This window comes from Rhodamnia argentea, chromosome 4, assembly GCF_020921035.1.
Source record: "Rhodamnia argentea isolate NSW1041297 chromosome 4, ASM2092103v1, whole genome shotgun sequence".
Lineage (NCBI taxonomy): Eukaryota > Viridiplantae > Streptophyta > Magnoliopsida > Myrtales > Myrtaceae > Rhodamnia > Rhodamnia argentea.
Genome location: NC_063153.1, coordinates 8,736,853 through 8,755,152, shown reverse-complemented (window position 1 = coordinate 8,755,152; position 18,300 = coordinate 8,736,853). Strand labels below are relative to the sequence as shown.

The 18,300-nt window shown below is 38.8% G+C and overlaps 2 protein-coding genes and 1 pseudogene across 2 annotated transcripts in view; all 3 read right to left on the bottom strand.

The window, feature by feature from the left end:
* The window catches only part of LOC115729525 (disease resistance protein L6-like), a 160,652-nt gene that overhangs the window by 70,508 nt on the left and 71,844 nt on the right, over window positions 1-18,300 (bottom strand). The gene's annotated exons all lie outside the window — the stretch shown is intronic.
* LOC115726379 lies at window positions 1,224-10,015 on the bottom strand (annotated as a pseudogene).
* On the bottom strand, window positions 14,520-15,122 carry LOC115726385. The gene has a single exon (XM_030656232.2). The coding sequence runs from the start codon at window positions 15,120-15,122 to the stop codon at window positions 14,520-14,522; it is 603 nt and encodes a 200-aa protein (XP_030512092.2).

Here is an 18,300-nt window from a genome sequence, read left to right as displayed (position 1 = left end):
GCTTTCGAGGCGGCGCGTGGCAGTCGGACAAAGGCGGAGTGGCGAGTAGTGGCGGATGGAGAAAGCTGGAGATGGTAGTTGCACAAAATGGGCAAATGAAGGAGGAGGAGTGTTCGGCAGAAGGGGGGGTCGTGCGAGGAACAGAGAGAGAGAGAGAGAGAGAGAGAGAGAGAGAGTGGGTGGGAGATTGACTTTGATTGGATAGGTTGGTGGTGGGGTTGACAAGGAGAGGCCCACTAAGAAGATTTGAAATTTTTGGACTCTAGTGAATAAAAGAGAGGGACAAAAGGGTAATTTGGCCTTTCAAGACTAAACGGATTTTTTTTACTTTTTGGACGGAGGGCATTTTGGTCTTTTCGCAGGCCGGACTCAGTCAGTGTTAGGCTTGGGCGCGAGGATTTAAATCCTAAATCGCAATGACTCAGATTTTCGAAACCTAATCTAATCTAACCGACGCTTCAGGAATCGTCCAATAATCGTCACTTACGTCATTATGATCCAAAACTTATATAGACTAAAATTCAATATTAATACTTTTTATTTAATTCAAACACTTTACAAATAATGAATTTTCGTGGCATCACGGTTACCATGCGTGCCCTTAATGACTGAGCCTTTGGCAAGCCACTTCGGCTTTAGATATTAACAAAAATAATGCCACGTGGGGGGAAATCAGAAGCTTTCAAAGTACATGGAAGCAGGTGGATATTGGTCAAAGGAAATGTCAAATATGTCCAGAAAATCTAAATTGACCAGTTCATGAGGCCATGAACAAACCGGAAGCAGATGCATCAAAACAAAGACAGATTAAAGAAGCTCCCGGTGGCTGTCAAATTCCACAGTAACCGTCCGGAAAACAGTTTATGGACATGGGTGAGAGAACAAATCATCGTGGGAAATCCATGCATAACTTCTATGAGGGTAATCCCAGGATCCTCGAACAGCCAGGATGGTCTCCCAATTTCATCAAAGGTTTCACCTGTCAGATTTGTATGAACAGTCAATTATTCACGGTGAATGAACAATAGCATCAGGTATCATTCTTATGGATGAACAATCAATTCTTCACCTAGTCAGTTTCATTTCTTTTGAGATTTCCAATTAAATCAGGTAGATTAACAATCTTTAACAGTTGCCAATCCAACTCCCCCAGCAATTCAAGTTTTCCCAACCGTGTATGGAAGCTCCTTTTCTTTTGTTTGCAGAGCACCCTTTTCTAACCATCTAACAAAGCGTGGGAGGTCACTGGTATGCAGTTGGGGAGAATTTCATTACCAAATGAAATATCTAGATCCTCCAAGCAATAGAAACAGAATGCAGTTCGGGAGAATTTCATTACATCAATAGCAAATCCATTCATCTTCTCTCTGACAACTGACCAAAAGAAGGCTTCAGGAGTCAACGTCCAACAATTTCCTTGCTCTAAAAACCTCTGCAACAACCAATTGAAGTACTTCTTCGTAGCTGCAGCAATGCACAATTTGAAGGACAGCTCATTTTAGTTGGACAGACAGAAATTTAAATGATATCAAAATGACAGTCTAATTGTTAATTTGATTTCGCAAACCACTTTAACCTGAAGATCTTTAACTCAGAAATCAAAACAAGTGAAAACAAAATATGTGCGGCTGTACCAGTATGCAATTCTGTATATTCGACCACAGAGTTCCTCCGGATGTTACAAACGAGAAGGATCTACTTCTTATTCTATAGGAATGAATTTGTTTGAGTGGACCACTATTTGTATTAAAAGGGTTGCATTGCGGTAACTTTGAAATACTGTGTTGGGAAAGTTCAATTCAATGACTTATTTACCTAATGAATTGCTGGTAAAATAGCAGAATTACCTGGTATTTTCCAAGACGAAACCCCTCATTGCTGCGACCTCAATTAGGGCCTCTTTCCATGAGTTCACTTCGTTGTGGTCGAAGTTCATCCAGTGCTTGTCTAGGTCGCTTTTGTATAAATCAGTTTCGAGCTTAACATCATCAATCTCCACGTCGTAGAAAACCGGGAGGATTCTTTTTTTGCCCTTTGACTCTGACGTATATTTTACCATGTGGGCAAGTATGCGGAGACACCAATGACCAGAAGCATAGTTTTTAGAGAAAACGGGTATGTAGATATTGGAGTTAGCGAGTTCTTGTAGAATCTTTTCCCCAATCCCTTCATTGGGCCTCAAGTCATCGTTATCACTATAAACAGAAATTCTGTCCCAAAGCATCCTAGAGTGAAGATAACTGACAATGCTATGATGAGTGTCCGATCCCTTAAAACTCAAGAACACATCGGTTATAGGTAAAATGTGAGAAAGCCAAGTCGAGCTAGAGATATTCAACAATTTTTCTAGGACAGTGCGGCCACGACTATCCCACACCCAGCTTTCTAAGCCCTTGATGCCCTCTATGGCTCTTAAGTTTGGACAAGCTTCTAGCTCTAGATGTTGTAGCCTACCCAACTTGGATAAGTTGGGTAACTTTCCTATTGAGTCACAACTGGAAATAAGGAGGTACTGCAAAGATTCCAGTTCCGACAAACCTTGAATCTCAACTAGGCTATTTAAGCCCTTCGGTTCCAAGCGCTCCAGACTCCTCAAGAGTGACAGACCAAGTATTTCCTCAAGGGATTCACATCTTGTTATGTTGAGATCCCTCAAATGTGCCAAACATGGAGTGACAAATAGCTGTGATAATGGACATTCAATTACATGCAGAACTGTCAAATTTGATAAGCTGGAAAAATGTGGCAGTGGACTGATACTTCTGAGTTTCAAGACCGACAAATGAGATGGAAGCTGAAACAATGGTTGCTCCCTCATCAAAGCTGCTTTAAGTTTTGAGTCATAGTCCCGCCTAGTACAGTGATGTCTATGTTTTAAATTGGTGAACCTATATAATTCAAGATGTTCTAAATCGGTGATGCTTGAGGGATGAGGGACAAGAGAGAAGTCCATAGCTTGAACCTCGAGGAATTTCAAGCTTGATGGAAGAGCCGGCACTTGTTGAAGGTCAATTGAACCCACTGAAAGTGTATGGAGATGGAGACAAGTTATCTCTGGAGGTAATCCAGAAACACTAGTAAATGATAAGTTCAGTCTTTTCAAATGGGATAGCTTCCCAATTTCCTCCAAGTTTTTATCTGTCAAATCCCAAGATTTATAGGCATCTAAATTTTCAAGCATCTCAAGTCCTCCAATAGTATGAGGAAACTCCTTTATCTTCGTTCTACTTAATGTCAACACCCTTAGCTTCTTTAAATTTCCGATAGAAATGGGTAGTTCCACTATGCCCGAGTTTGATATATCCAACTCTACCAACATTTTTAATTCCCCAATTGAGCTTGGAAGTTCCTTTAGCCCCACGCACTCACGTAAAGTTAAGCATGTAAGATTTGCCGCCCCTCCAATTGAGTCTGGAAGTTGGCGGATCTTAGGGTGGTAGCTTAATCTCAAACTCGACAAAGATTTCAAATTGCCAAATCTCACTGGAAGCTTCAAGGGTTGAAAATTTTGGGGCATGACGATCTGCTTCAAAGATTGTAGAGAACTGTCTTCTTCAGGCAACTCCCTAAGGGAACCACACCCTTTGATATTCAAAGTCTCCAGAAGTTGAAGCTTAGAAATGGAGGGGTGAATTGTGATTACGTTGGAACACCGAGCAAGTACTAACGTCTCCAAAGACGTGAAATTGGAGAAGTCGGGTGTCCTCTTCATCTTTGTGCAATCTGTTAAATCCAGAACTTTTAATTTTTTTGTCATCTGCAGAAAAAGAAAATGCGAAATTAAAAAGAGTGAAAAACATCAATCATCTTAGATTTTTTATGAAGTTGTTATTCCCGTTTTTAGGGAAAAGTACACTAGAAGTGCCATAACTTGTGTACGGCGTTCACTTGAGTGCCATAACTTTGAAAACGTTCACTTAAGTGCCATAATTTTCAAAAATTATTCACTTGAGCGCTACGTCGGAGCAAAATCGTTCACTTGAGTGCTACGGTGACTTTTCCAGCGTGCCAGGTCATCTTTCCGGTTGCTACGGTAACTTTCCTAGCGTGCTACAGTAACTTTCTGGCGTGCCACGTCGGTTTTCCGGCTGCCACGTCGGCTTTTCCGGCGTCTACGTCAACATGGCACTCAAATGAACGATTTTTGAAAGTTATGGTACTTAAGTGTACATTTTGAAAGTTATGGCATTCAAGTGAACGTCGTACAAAAGTTATGGCCCTTCTAGTGTACTTTTCCCCCGTTTTTATGTTTCAATATACTCACTCGTTTACTTGCAAATGGCGCACCGGGTCGCTTCTAGCACTTCCTTCGGGGAGAACGGAGTAATCTTCCATCTATGGTAAACATGTATCTTCAATGTAATTGAAAATCATTAAGTCCTCTTTTTATAATTTTATTACTCATTACTAAATCTTAGTGGCGCGATAGTAAGTTGTAAAATTCATAAGCTGCTAGAATATATAGTGACAGTTTTTTGTTTCTAAAATATCACTAGTAACCGCTACTTCTAGTGAGTTAATAGTGAAAATTATCGGGAAAAACCCCTAGTTAATTTTGAAGTTGACAAAACAATTTAAATTCTCTAATATCTAAGTTAATGCAATGAAATACTTGTTTTGGATATTGTTCTAATATACATTCAAGTGTTAAGGAATGATTACACAAGATGAAATCTAGCAAGAAATGCTCAAACGATGTTCTAAGAGACTCGGGCGTTGTATGGAGCTCATATGTTAAGTGGGTAGCTAAGACATTCTTTGATAACTGAAGTTTTGAGGGAGTATTTTATGTGCAACGATCGGATTATCAAGAAATATATTCAATATGATTTAATTGATGTATTACATTATCATAATGGCTAGCAAATCAAGCATGATTCGTCCTTGAAGATTTCCAATTAAGAAGATCAATCAAGGACGTGGATTAAGAGAGACAAGGATGACTCACCTAATAAAGAACTCTATCTATGGAAACCCAAGATCATAATTATATGGGCGGTTTGATCTTACAGGAGACTCTTTCCTTGGTTGACCTCAACAACTACGAAATTCTTTGTATATAATGCCGTTCAAACGAGAAGTTCGAAGAATGATCCTTTGGAGATCTTGCAATGAGAAGTTGAAGATGAAGGAGTATAAAAGGACTCCTCAAGTGTGAAGAGCATACGATGAGACAATAGAATTTTAAATACCAAGATCAAGAAAGCTTCACATTCTTTACATACATTTGGTCCAAATACTGTAATACTTAGAGGAGACCATTTAAGTGTAAGAGTGTTAGAAGGGAAGTTTGCTTACCAAGTTGTAACCTCTGAGCTACTCACTAGTGGCATCCAGCCGATTGGCTACCAGAATGAAGAAGTTAACATAGGCTTGAACAAAGCCGAACCATTGTAAACTCTCTGTGCAATTCTCTATCCTTTTATCTCTTTGTTTATAAACTTTCCTAATAGAATTGTGCATGCCATTACATCTGAGAATATCTTAGATCTTCTAGCTAGCATTGTTTGAATGAAACTCGGAGCATATTTGTTTATATTCCGCATTGATTTCTATATTTCCTTGAAAATATCTATTCACCCCCCTCTAGGTGATAATGCTAGTACTAACAAAAATTACCCAAAAAAAAATCCTAAACCCATTGCATTAACCACAACCCTTGAAACTAGCGCATATCCGCAAAAGGGGGTAGCATTGACTTTGATATTATGTTAGAAAGTTCAACTCAAAAGATTAAAGTAATGAATGGAGAGAGACACATTAATATAAAGAGCACACAAATCCATAAGCATCCAAATTCCAAGCTCCAAAGTAGGTAAATCTTGACTTCCACAAACCAAGGCAGCGATGGATGCTTGGGCTATACTATGGACTGGTGAGCAGAGCTAATGGTTCGGGCTCGTACGGATGTGACGCATATCAAATTTATTTGTGGCTCGAATACTGGAGCAGTCTGTAGTGTGTGGATGAAATATGGAACAACAATGATATTCCGCTCCTCATATCATTTACTGGGATTATATGCTGTGGCCACGTTAGTCTATAGTTTCCTCTCCTTTCGTTACAGATATGTTGAGCTGGTTGTGGTCGAATCTAGATGTTAGACTTGCACAAAATGGTTCTACCGTGCATTCAATAATCCGTAAACACGGAAAGAAGGTGAATACTGAATAGCATAAGGCATATCATACCTGGACTTGGCTCCATCCACCCCAGTCATCCTCAATGTCGCTCCTTGAAAAGTCTAGCACAACCAAATTATCAAAACGGAAACCTTTCGCGTAAAATTCCTTAGTCATAATTTCCCATGAAAACCATCTTAGCTCTGAAAGAAGATTCTCGAAGTTGCCGAAAAAATCAAGGCCTTTCACTCGAAGAAACCTTATATTCGGTAAAGCGGCTAATTCTTCAGATGCAATGCTGCGATTGCAGCCATCGGAAGTCAGGCTTAGTGCTACCACATCTTCATTTCTCTGCATATCAAAGACTCAATATTGAGCATCCAACATATGATTTACAGAGCTACAACAGAGAGGACGCAAAAGCACGGTCAAACAATTTGTCCAATGGTTGAGCTCGTGACATACGCTTTCCGGAACTATGTTACATTTCTTTTTCCTTTTTCCCAATAAGGAGTTGTTTCCTCCTCTTCTATATAAACTAATTTTTTAGTCTGAAGGTATCATATTTTGTGCTTCTGCTTTTCGGAAAATATAATTTGCATCTTAATTCAAATTTCTTCCTAGTTTATTTTAAAAATTGGGGTTGAAAATAATTTTAAAATTCTTGATAAAGCAAGTTCTCTTTTCATTTTACTGGGATCGCACGTGAACTATTCTTTGTTATTCTTTTTTTCTTCAAACTTTGAGACCTTTGACTTGAAGCTTTGACACAAAGATGAAACCCCGGCAAGACTAAAGCGACGTTAACCAAAGCTATCGATTGGATGCATATTTTAACCAAATTGTTGCCTTAAATGGGAAAGAAAAATTAAAAGAACTTCTATCAACAAACATTTTCAAACATATGTAGTTGCCGTTTACCTTTTTTCCATCCAACAGTTTCAGGGCATCCTCACGAATCCACACCCTACAAAACTTGCGAGGATATACTCGAAGAACAATGTATCTTCCAAAGTCTCGGACTTGGTCATGCATCCAAAACCTTTTATCATCTCTAATTTGGATCAGGGACCTTTGAGAGAGAATACTCATTGCAATAATAGGGAAATATCCACAATCCTTCCACATGATAACTGGATATGTTATGTCGACATTGATAAAAAAGCAGGCTATATCCAAAAATACTTCTTGATGCTTATCCTCTAATCGTTCATAACTTATCATTAAAGTATCTCGGACATCCTCAAAAGGACCTTCTCTTAACTTCTTCAGCGTCTCGTCCTATACTTCTCTTTTATCCAAGTGCTCCAAATCTTTGCCCCACTCAAAAAGATTGGACCCTATCACCACGACAGCCAAAGGAAGCATGCCTACTGTACGAACAATTTCTCTTGAAAGAGCATCATATTCTTCTATAGCAAAATCACTTCTAAATGCATGCTTATAAAACAGATAAAGGGCTAAATCAAATTTCATTCCACAAACTTCATAACCCAAAATTCCTCTAGGTTGGCTGAGGACCTCTTTACTCGATGAGACCACTTGAGTCATTAAGATACTTTTGTCCCTAGTTGTGATAATGATTCTGCTGCCAGAACAAAACCAATCAGATTTTCCGGCTAGTTTTTCGAGTTGCTCTTTCTTGTCTAGATCATCAAGAACAATGAGTACTTCTTTATTACTTAGTGCTTTTTTTATCATCTTGATCCCACCATCAACATCTTTAATTTGGTTAGCAATCCCATGACCAGCCAAATCTGATAAGAGCTTTTTCTGCAATTCTATAAGGCCACCATGAGGTTGTGATGATGCTCGAACGTCTTCAAGGAAACTACAATGTTCAAAATGAGAAGATAGTCTATTGAACATGACTTTGGCAAGAGTTGTTTTTCCAACACCACCCATGCCATGCATACCGACATAACATACACCACCAGAGCCAACATCCAACAATTTCATTATGACTTCCATTTGAGCGTTATCTTCAACCAAAAATTCAGTCACACTCACGCGTCTTGTATTAAGCTTACGAGAAACCTCTTCAACAATCGATTCAATTTGTTCTCCTTGACTGCAGCAAATCGTGCATATTTCGTTTCAGTCAAAGACATGATAGGCTATAGGACTCTAGGGAACACATAGATACATAACTCAGCTATTTCAATCAGCTGAACTGGAAATTTTCGGGGGCATTAACTTCCTGCACTTCCAAAGAAAAAGTGCAGGAAAATTTCCCACTTCAGTATAAATCTTGAAAGTATTTTATCTTTTCACAAATATGCGTTCAATTTCTTCATACCATGTCATCTTTTTAGAATGACCTCTAATCATGTCTTGGTATAATATTAAAAATTGCAGTAGTCCTATTAATTCAACAATGTCTCGCGAGTTTGATATTGTATAAAATTTCCACTATACTTATCGTGGTAATACGGTTAAGTAAAATGGTTAATTAAGTGAAAAATATGATCAAGTAAAAAGTTGGTCTGAGCTGTCGGGTCATATTGGCTTAACCCGACATGAGTTTTAAAAATGCCTTGACTGGGTTGGGTTTGACCCCATTTGTTGTGTTTTGAGAAAGAGCAGCCATTTTCTAATGCGGGTTCTTGGTTGTTTGGTTCTACCTTTCATTAACTTCTAATGCAAATCTTAAATAAAATTGTCCAAATGCTTTATGTTTGGGAATCTCGAGGGACAAACTTCCATTCAATGAAATGTAAATACTGTGCTTATTAACCATAGAAAGTTGAGACTCACCACGGGCATGGCGCGTTTGGTGAGCTTTGAGCTCTTTGACCTTAAGGCGTAAGCTGGTCGAAGATTCAAAACCCTCCCAACGCGTTTCTCGGACTTAAGTGGGGGGCCCTTGCTGGTGGGCTGCGGGGCTAGCCTCCCTTCAGGTATAGTTGCCGTCGGAAAGGGTCTTCGCCGCCCTTCGGGTGATGGTGAGTTGACCCGATTACGACTGGCGGATCCTGGATTATCAAAAAAAAAAAAAAACCATAGAAAGTTGAGGAAATTTACCCTTTGCCTTTAAGATCCCATCCCTGTATGCGTGCAACCTCAAGAAGGGCATTTTCCCACCGCTTCAATTCATCGGAGCCAAACTTCTTCACGTGCTTGGCCATGGCTTTTTTATACAACTTGGTTTTGAGCTTAACATCGTCAGAATCCACATCGTAGAAAATGGGAAGTATCTTTTTCTTCCCATCTGATTCTGAGGTGCGTTCTACCATGTGTGCAACCTCACAGAGACACCACGAACTGTTAGCAAAACCCTTAGAAAAGATAGGTATGTAAATTCGAGACTTGTCAAGTGCTTTCAAAAGAACTCCACCAGTTTGTTCACCGACTCGAAGTTCCTCCTTGTCGAAGAAAACGCGGATTCCAACATCCCTCAGGCGATGGTAGAGGCAATTGGTGAATCCATTTCGAGTATCCGGTCCTCAAAAACTCAGGAACACATCGTACTCTTCGCAAGATGAATCATCGGTTCTCGAGGTTGACTCCAAGTCCCTCCTTAGTGGTTCCTTCTCTTCTCCGGACCCATCATCCGTTCTCAAGTTTAATTCCAAGTCCCTCCTTCTCTTCCATTTTGTGAATTGTCTCAAAACCCTGCCACAAATTACAAACTTCTAATCTGATCGAGGCTCAACAATAGGATTGTAAATCGAACAAGCAGGCCGAATTGCATCAAACATGTCCAGGAACTGAGGATTTTTTTTTTTTTTTTGTGCATTGTCTGTCAATGATAGCTCTAACAGAAGTCCAAATAGAGCACTTACTGTCCTCCTACAGTCAAAGCAAGGATGATCATCAGAGCCTGACTTCCGTTGAATCCCATCTGTGGGCCGATCCTCTCAGCTATATTCACTCAAAGAACAGTGCTGTTCAGCGGAGGAAGATCAATGCAGGGAGGTTGAAGGCGAGTTTATGGGAAACGAAGGAAGTTGCCAAAAATCAGAACATGGAGGTGCACAGGGACTGAGAGGAGTCAACAATAGTGGGCAAGGTCAAAGTCCTACCGGTGGAAAATTTAAAGCGTAATATGACAAGATCATGTGCCGGGCACCTCGTCCAACACTGCTATAATTTAAGAATACACGGTTGAAAACTTGAAATCTCATTAACAACCAAAAAGAGGAAAAAAAAGGGGACGCGGGGGGTTTGTGTGTGTGTGTGTGTGTTGTGGGGGTGGGTTTGAAAAACTTAAATTTCGAGAGAAATTTAACAGGATATTCCTACTGGAAGTGTCAAGACAAAATTGATAACTTCATCTATAATATTAAGTAAATCAAAGGGTCCTACTTGATCATAATTACTATTCTCTTTCTTAAAGCATTCGTTATTAGTTATTTCATAAATATTCTATCGATTGGCAAATGCCTAAATAATCATTCTTTTTTATTTTACATATTTCAGTTTTAAAATTTGAGTCTTTTCCATCTTACAAACTACTACTCAAAGTAGTGCAAATCTTAGATTAATTTTTTCTTTCCACATATGTATGTTCAATGTTTTTAAGTTATGCCCGTAGTTTGTTTTTATCAATTTTTATTCTAATATTTGATAATAAGAAAACTTCTAAAATTTTGAAAGACCTAATTCCTTAAAAAACCCTCAACTTTGTGTCCAGTCCTAAATCCACCCCGAACTCTTTTTTTGTCTTAGAAAAAACCTCAACTTTTGGTTCAGTCCCAAATCTACCCCGAAACTCTTTTTTATCTAAAAAAAAAACCTCAAATTTAAGGGCCAATCCTAAATCTATCCCAAAATATTTTTTGTTTCAGAAAAAACCCCAAACTTCAGGTCCAATCCCAAATTTGCCCAGATTTGTCTAAACAAATTAACAAAATTTCAAGTTATTTTCAAATTTAACCCGCAATCCAATTCCAACCTTACAGGGCACTTCCATGTTGATAGAAAATCCACATCGGCAAATAAATGAAGCGATATGTATGAACCAACATGGCATTTCCATGTGAATAACAAATTCACCCGATAAAAATTGTTGAAATTCTCCAAAATGAAACTTTGCACAAATATTAAAGTTAAGGATGACTAATGACGATTTTTGAACATAGGGTTAATGGTGGTATATTTGAGATTAGAATAAAAATTGGTGAATTTTTTCGTAGAAAAAAAATGTTCAGGATAGTTTTGGACTAAACCTAAAGTTCGGGGCAGATTCGGGACTAAATTGAAAGTTGGGGGTTTTTTATAAGACAAAAAAAAAAGTTCGGGGTAGATTTGGACTAGATATAAATTTGAGGGTTTTTTTTTTAGACAAGAAAAGTTTGGGAAATAAATTCTAATTAGGCAGTAACAAAAGTGATAACTTCATGAAATCCAATTTGTGGTCGATTCTCCCGTGTTGCGATCACCAACAAATCCAAAAACAACCTGAATTTGAACCACGACTTTGTTAAAATAAGCAAATCGCGCAAGATTTAATGAAAGAAGATTGGCCATTGCCTTTCAAGGGATCGAAAAAATTTATCCAAAAAATCCTAAACTTATTGAACTTGTGTTAATTCGGTCTTAAACCTTTCAATGGCCAATTTAGATCTAAATCTCTTGAAAATTTGTTAATTTGGTCCTTCCAGCCAATCTTGGCTTGAAATCATTGACGTGGACGCCGAACAACCTATGTGCCACAATCGCCCGAAGTTGGCAACCGGTCGTCGATTGTGGCCATCACTAAGGCCTAGTGATCGATAGAGAAAGAAGAGGAAAACAAAAGAGAGAGAGAGAGAGGAGAGAGAGAGAGAAGAGAAAAAAATAAAATAAAAATTAATAAAAAACTATAAAAAAAATTATCTATGTTAGTGTCGGCAAAGCTTCACAAGATGGTTGGCTTTCACATCAATAATTTCCGACCAAAATTGGCGAGAATAACAAAAGGTTTAGGACTAAATTGGCCAAATTAAAGCGTTTATGACTGAATTGGCTGAATGGAAATGTACTTAAGACTTTTTAATAATTTTTCCAAGGGACAGGTGATATTTGGCTTCGCGATTGCTCTCTATGTGAAGAAAATATCGAGAACAAGGGGTGCATGAAGTTGAATTTTTGAGAATGTGAGGACTAGTAGAAATATATGAAACAAAGGAACGAATCTCAAGAGTAGGTTACATCAACGATGTAAATATTAAGGCTGCATTTGGTTGTCAAGATATAAGCCGGGATAGGATATGTTTTGTCCTATCCTATGTTTGGTTGATGTCCAGGATAGGATAAATGGGATATATACAAGATAAAATAATCCCGGGGGAAGGGATAAGATAGACCAGGATAGAATTTATCAAGGGCCGGACACGAGGAGAATTAGATTTTTCTCACAGCCACTACCTCTTCTCCGTGTTGGACTGCCTCTCCGTTGCTTATCTCACCTCTCTAGTGGGGGGCCCTCTTCGGCGGTGGCAACTATCAAGTGGGCCATCTTTTGGATGACGCCAGGTTGGGGTCTCCAACCGCAAAGCTAGGTATCTCCACGACCTTATTCATTAATTGATTGTTTGGCAATACATGAGATCATGTTCCTTGTTCTTTAACCGCTTGAACCTTTCCAACATTCGAAAGAGTTCTACCCCATTATGAAAAGCTCAAGATTGATCATGAACTTTCAAAAGAAGTCTCAACATCCAAAATGGCTCTCTTAGATGATCTGCATGAGTGCATCTTCAACTTGCTAAAAGAGGCAAAATAATTAGATTGTTCAGCACTTGTTTACTCACTCAACAAAACAATGAGCAAGGCCAACAGGTCATTCTCAACTCTAAATTGAGATCCCCAACTCCATGGGGTCTACTTCGTCAATGTTGTGCCCAAATTCAAATGGTACAAACTCTGCTCAAGAATAATTCACTCATTAGAACTCATCATTGAATCATTTATAAAGTATCTTCATGTTTCAGCAAAATAGAGTTGATCTCAGCAGTGCTTTGCCTCTGCTTATCCGACTTTAAATCCGTAGTTCACCAAACAGCAGATAGTATGTGACAAAATCATTGGATTTCTTATCCTATCCTATTCAGTCCTATCCTAACTAGAAATTCGGAAAACCAAATATAGCCTAAGATTTATCGCATTACACTGAGGATTGTAATATCAAATCCTGAATCGGGGTTCTTATTTTACTAACCCTATATTTTGGAGAGAATTATCAGAAAAGTCCTAAATCTATTGCAATTATAGCAAAAAAGGAAACATGAAATGAGTGTGTACAAAATTGGGGTGATCAGTTTTCGGTCCGATATAATCCGATCTTCGGGCAGTCCAATGAAACTAGTGACAAAACTGGTTTGCCAAATATACGTGTAGCCTAAAGTTGCAGGTTTCGGTTTTAGGAACCATGGGAGCAGTAAGAAGAAAAGCTACGCTGGTTGCGGAATTTAGAAGGGAATGGAGGAAAGCAAATTTTGCTCATCTCTAGTAGAAAACATGAAAAACAACCTAACAATGTAGAAAATGGATTTAGATGAATGCAGACGTACAGGAACAAATGGGAATGATACAAGAGCAGATTAGGAAAGCTCTAGCTCCAAGCTAGTGAACACCCGGGGGAGGCGTGAGGCTTGGCCTAGGAGACGAAGTCCTGATTTTATTGGATCGTTAACCTCATTTATTTATTACATGGTGCAATTGACTATAATTACTATTTAAATATTGAGCTCTTAGTCAAACCCATATGCAATTGCACCGCATGTAACTTTTCGACATCTCCAATTGTCCACAGCGTCCCTTAATTATTACATTACCGAGAAGACTATCTAAGTATTTCCAATTGAATCGGATAAATTGCCAATCTTTAATCATTTCGAGTCCAACTCAACCAACTATTTTAAACGAATAATACAAGACGTCCATAGAATAATCAGAGCAATGGCGGGGAATTTAGTAATGAGGGTTGACCAGATATGAGATCCCATTCCTACGGTTTCCCACACCATCTCTACATGCTTTTGGATCTTGTGAACTCGTCCGACACTCTTTTGTGCTTACCAAAGTGTTGCTTCTTTCTCAATTTGAATCCATTCTTAATCATTGACATGTCCCATTATTGTTTAATTAAAGAATTGAAAAAACAAAGATGACGGCTAATTTAAGGTGATAGTGATTTTAATTTTAACAGTTCATAAGGAAAGGAAAGAGCTACTTTATTGTATGTTAGCCATTGCATTTTCTGAAGTAATTGAAGTGAGTGAATTTTGATGGCATTGAAGAGGCAGCAAATTATTCTAGAGGCCAAATATATATATATATTTGGTCGGAAAAAAACTGGCATTGCTACTAAATAGAGTCTCGTACATAAGAGGCTAAACGAGGAGCATCAACACACAATAAATCCCATAAGGGTTGAGGTGGGGAAGAGCACCAGTGGGTCGGAATTCCAAATCAACGGTGCGTCTTTGAGACCCAATCAGCAACTTGGTTCCCTGTTCTCTTGCAATGGGCCACAGATATGTGGTGGAGACGGGCTAAGATTTGTTGGGCTTGAAAAATGAGAGCTTTTGCTTCCCAGCTTGCTTCCATCTCCCTGTTGACCGCACGAACTAGATCTAGGGAGTCGGACTCCACTGTTACACGAATCCGCTTTTTGCAGATCTCTTCCTTATCTTCTAGCATCTTCAACCCTTCAACTGGGGCTCGCACTTCAGCAAGCGACGCTGCACGGGATGGGATTTTCGTGGAAAAGCCATCAACCAAAGACCCATTGGAATCCCCGAGAACTCCTGCAATTGCTCCTTCTAGTTCGGCTTCACCTACCGAAGCATCGACATTCAACTTCAACTCTGAGGCTTTGGGCGGAACCCAACGAGCGGGTGTGCGTGTCTTTGTCTTTATCAAGTTTCGATCTTTAGAGCTCCATCTGCTATAGCTTTCAAGTAAAGCTTCCGCTTCATCAATTAAAGTAACTGCGCGTGGTATTTCACCCCAAAATACTAAGTTATTTCTTGACTTCCGGATACCCCGGAGGGTGACGGCGATCAACTCCATCGTAACAGGACGGTGGGGGTCACAAAGTATTGTTAGAAAGTTTAAGACAAATTAGTCTCTATTTTTAATTCCAGACAGTAAAAAATTTTGTGAGATCATCACCTACTGTTTTGAAAAGTAAAACTTTATACTGTTAGATGAAAGCGTGATTTTATTATTTAAATATTCTCATTTGTGCATGAAGAAGTGGATTTTGGTCTAAAACAAAAGCGTCAAAATATTTAATAGAGAAGGCAAATAAGGGTCTGGAAAAATTTAAATTTAGGATCTCTTTTTTTTATGCAATGAGAAACTTGGTGAGGCGACATTCAACTATTTCAAGAGATGGAATTATTAAGTAAAAACGTGCTTTTAATATTTAACTATAAAATATAGATGGTATCGTGGTGGTGAGATTAACAAAGAGATAAAGAGGTCTGTTCAGGAAAAGGGATTTACGATTTTATATTTATGGAAATATCCATAGTTGAACCATAGTTACTATTTTATATTTATGGAAATATCCATAGTTGAAATATGCCAATGTCGAAGGAGTGTCAATAATGTCCATTCAGTTATTATTTTAACATTTAGCATGTGCGTTTATTTTCTTTTTCTTTTTTCATCACCACCAGAATTTTTTTTGGAAAAAAAAAAGTTGTGGCGGCGAATTTAGTAATAAGGGTTGACCAGAAATGAGATCCTATTTCTTCGATTCCCCACCCATTCCCAATTTCCCACGTGCTTTTGGGTCTTGTGAACTCATCAGACTCCCTTGTTTTGAGCTTCCCCAAAGTGTAGCTTCTTTCTCAATAAAATCCTTTCTTATAGTTATATATGTTTTTTTGTTTTGGTCAAAAGGAAAGTACTTTCTTTAACTTTCAAATATCTGCGAAATAAACTGTGACATCCTCAAATTCGACCCTATTCGGGATGTGCTGAAATGACGATTTTAATCAAAGCATCGTTAGTAATTCTCATTCTGAATTGATCACTCATGAGAAGCTAACCAAAAGGGAAATGCTATTGAGAATATAGATATGCTCGACACGAGAACTCAACTATGGATTGATAATTTGACCATAAGGATTGACGAGGGATAGTTTTGAGCCATTAAGGACCGATCAAGGAACAACTATAGAACATTTCAACAATAGTATACAATTGGATCGCAGGTGATTACGCCTGACCATTGTATGGATTGCGAAAGATCCTAAACCAATTCTCGATGATCGAGTAAATTGGAACTAGTAATTGACCCTTCGCAATTATATGACAACCGAGGTCATCCATGGTTTGAAATAGCTTAAACGTAGATTGATATCAAATCAATTACGGATCGAGTAAGCGTAACTTCTAGAAGCCGCCCGTTGGCTCAAGATAAACTATAGTTGCGATCGATTGATTTTGACCATGAGTTAGAATCCGAATATGGGTATCGAATCTTTGAGAATCTCATGACTAAATTATTGGACGTCGCCTCATTAAACTGCTAATTTATCGATTTTCTCAAGACTCTCGGATTAGGGATCAGCGGGCCGAGATTTGGAGACTACGAGGAAGTGCGCTGGACGAGGATACATTGGGCCTCAAGCCCAATGTGGTTCAGCCATTTTGGCCCAAGAGCAACTCAAGTGGGCCTTGTTGAGCCCACTAAAAGCCACTAAGCTTTCGAAAACCCCTTAAGCTTTTCTAAACCCCAAACTCTATTCATTTGAGCATAATTTCAATTTATACGAATTCGTACAAAATACTAGCTCAAATATGCGTATAGTACTTCATATTATACTTTGCGAAATTACCAAAATGCCCTTGCCTTGTGAAAAGACCAATTGCCCTTCTTGCATTATTGGGAAAAAACAAGAAGCTTTGATGGCATGAAGACTTTTGTGGCATGGTCTTAATGAGGGGTCTTGGCTAGGTTGAGGCTTATGCAAGAAGCCTTCTTGATATTATCTCTCTCTCTCTCTCTCTCTCTCTCTCTCTCTCTCTCTCTCTCCAGTTTTTTGTGCGTGCCCGTGAAGAAATTGCTCGTTTGAGCTCGTCTAGAGGGCGAATTGAGCTCCGTTTTCTCCTACACAACCATAAGATCGAGGGTAACTCAGATATGAAGGTTGTTTATCCAAGAAACTGTTGTAATTTCATGAAATTGTGCTGGACAGAGGCTTGTTGGTGAGACCCGGTCCATTCTTGCTTCAATTTGAGCTCCGTCAAGCAAAACAGTCACAACCGGGTCTGTGTAGCTGTTGGTCGGTGGTCCTCGGTGGTTCCGAGTTGATTTTGGACCAAGCCACGCGTAGCCCTTGCCGCCGTTGTGCCGGTGTCCTCGGATTTGTGATCGGGTGAGTTATCGCCCTAATGATAAGCTATCGCTATTTTATACGATAAGTTATTAAGGTTTGGACGATAAACTATCAAGGTTTTGGTGATAAGTTATCGAGATTTTGACAATAAGCTATTGAGGTTTGGACGATAAACTATTGAAGTTTGGACGATAAGCTATCGAGATTTTGGTGATAAGCTATCAAGATTTTGACGATAAGATATCAATGTTTGGACGATAAGCTATTGAGGTTTGGATGATAAGCTATCAAGTATTTTACGATAAGCTATCGGTATTTTTATGATAAGTTATCAAATATTTTATGATAAGCTATCGAATTATTTTGATTAATATTATTCACTAATTAAGTAACTTAATTTTTGGCAATTCAACATTTTATTTGTTAATATGCTATTGTAGATGTCGATATTGGGAATAGCCATATAAATTGACTTATGTAATTAATTGATTAGCAATTCTCAATGATGTAGGCATAGGAAAGTATGCTGAATTGATGATTGAATTGTGTGTATGTGATCACGTGCAATTTATTTACTGCATACACAACATGAGAGTTGCATTAATTCGAGAATTTCCGGATAAGCCGGAAGACCCCTGCACGAGATGGGCGTGTCCTCGATCGATCGTAATTGATGTAAAGGATAAATATCCGAATGAGTCGGAAGACCCCCGTATGAAGATGAGCGTGCCCTCGATTAGTCGTAATTGATCAACTGAAAATATTCCCGGATAAGACGGAAGACCTCCGTAGAAAGACGAGCATGCTCTTGATCGGCCATAATTCATCGATTGGATAAATTCCTGTAGAAGACCCCCGTAGAAAAACAAGCATACCCTCGATCGGTCGTAATTAAT

What these genes read in the sequence shown, in the direction of transcription:
- LOC115726385 (XM_030656232.2), bottom strand. Translation starts at nt 15,122, where the DNA reads ATGGAGTTGATCGCCGTCACCCTCCGGGGTATCCGGAAGTCAAGAAAT.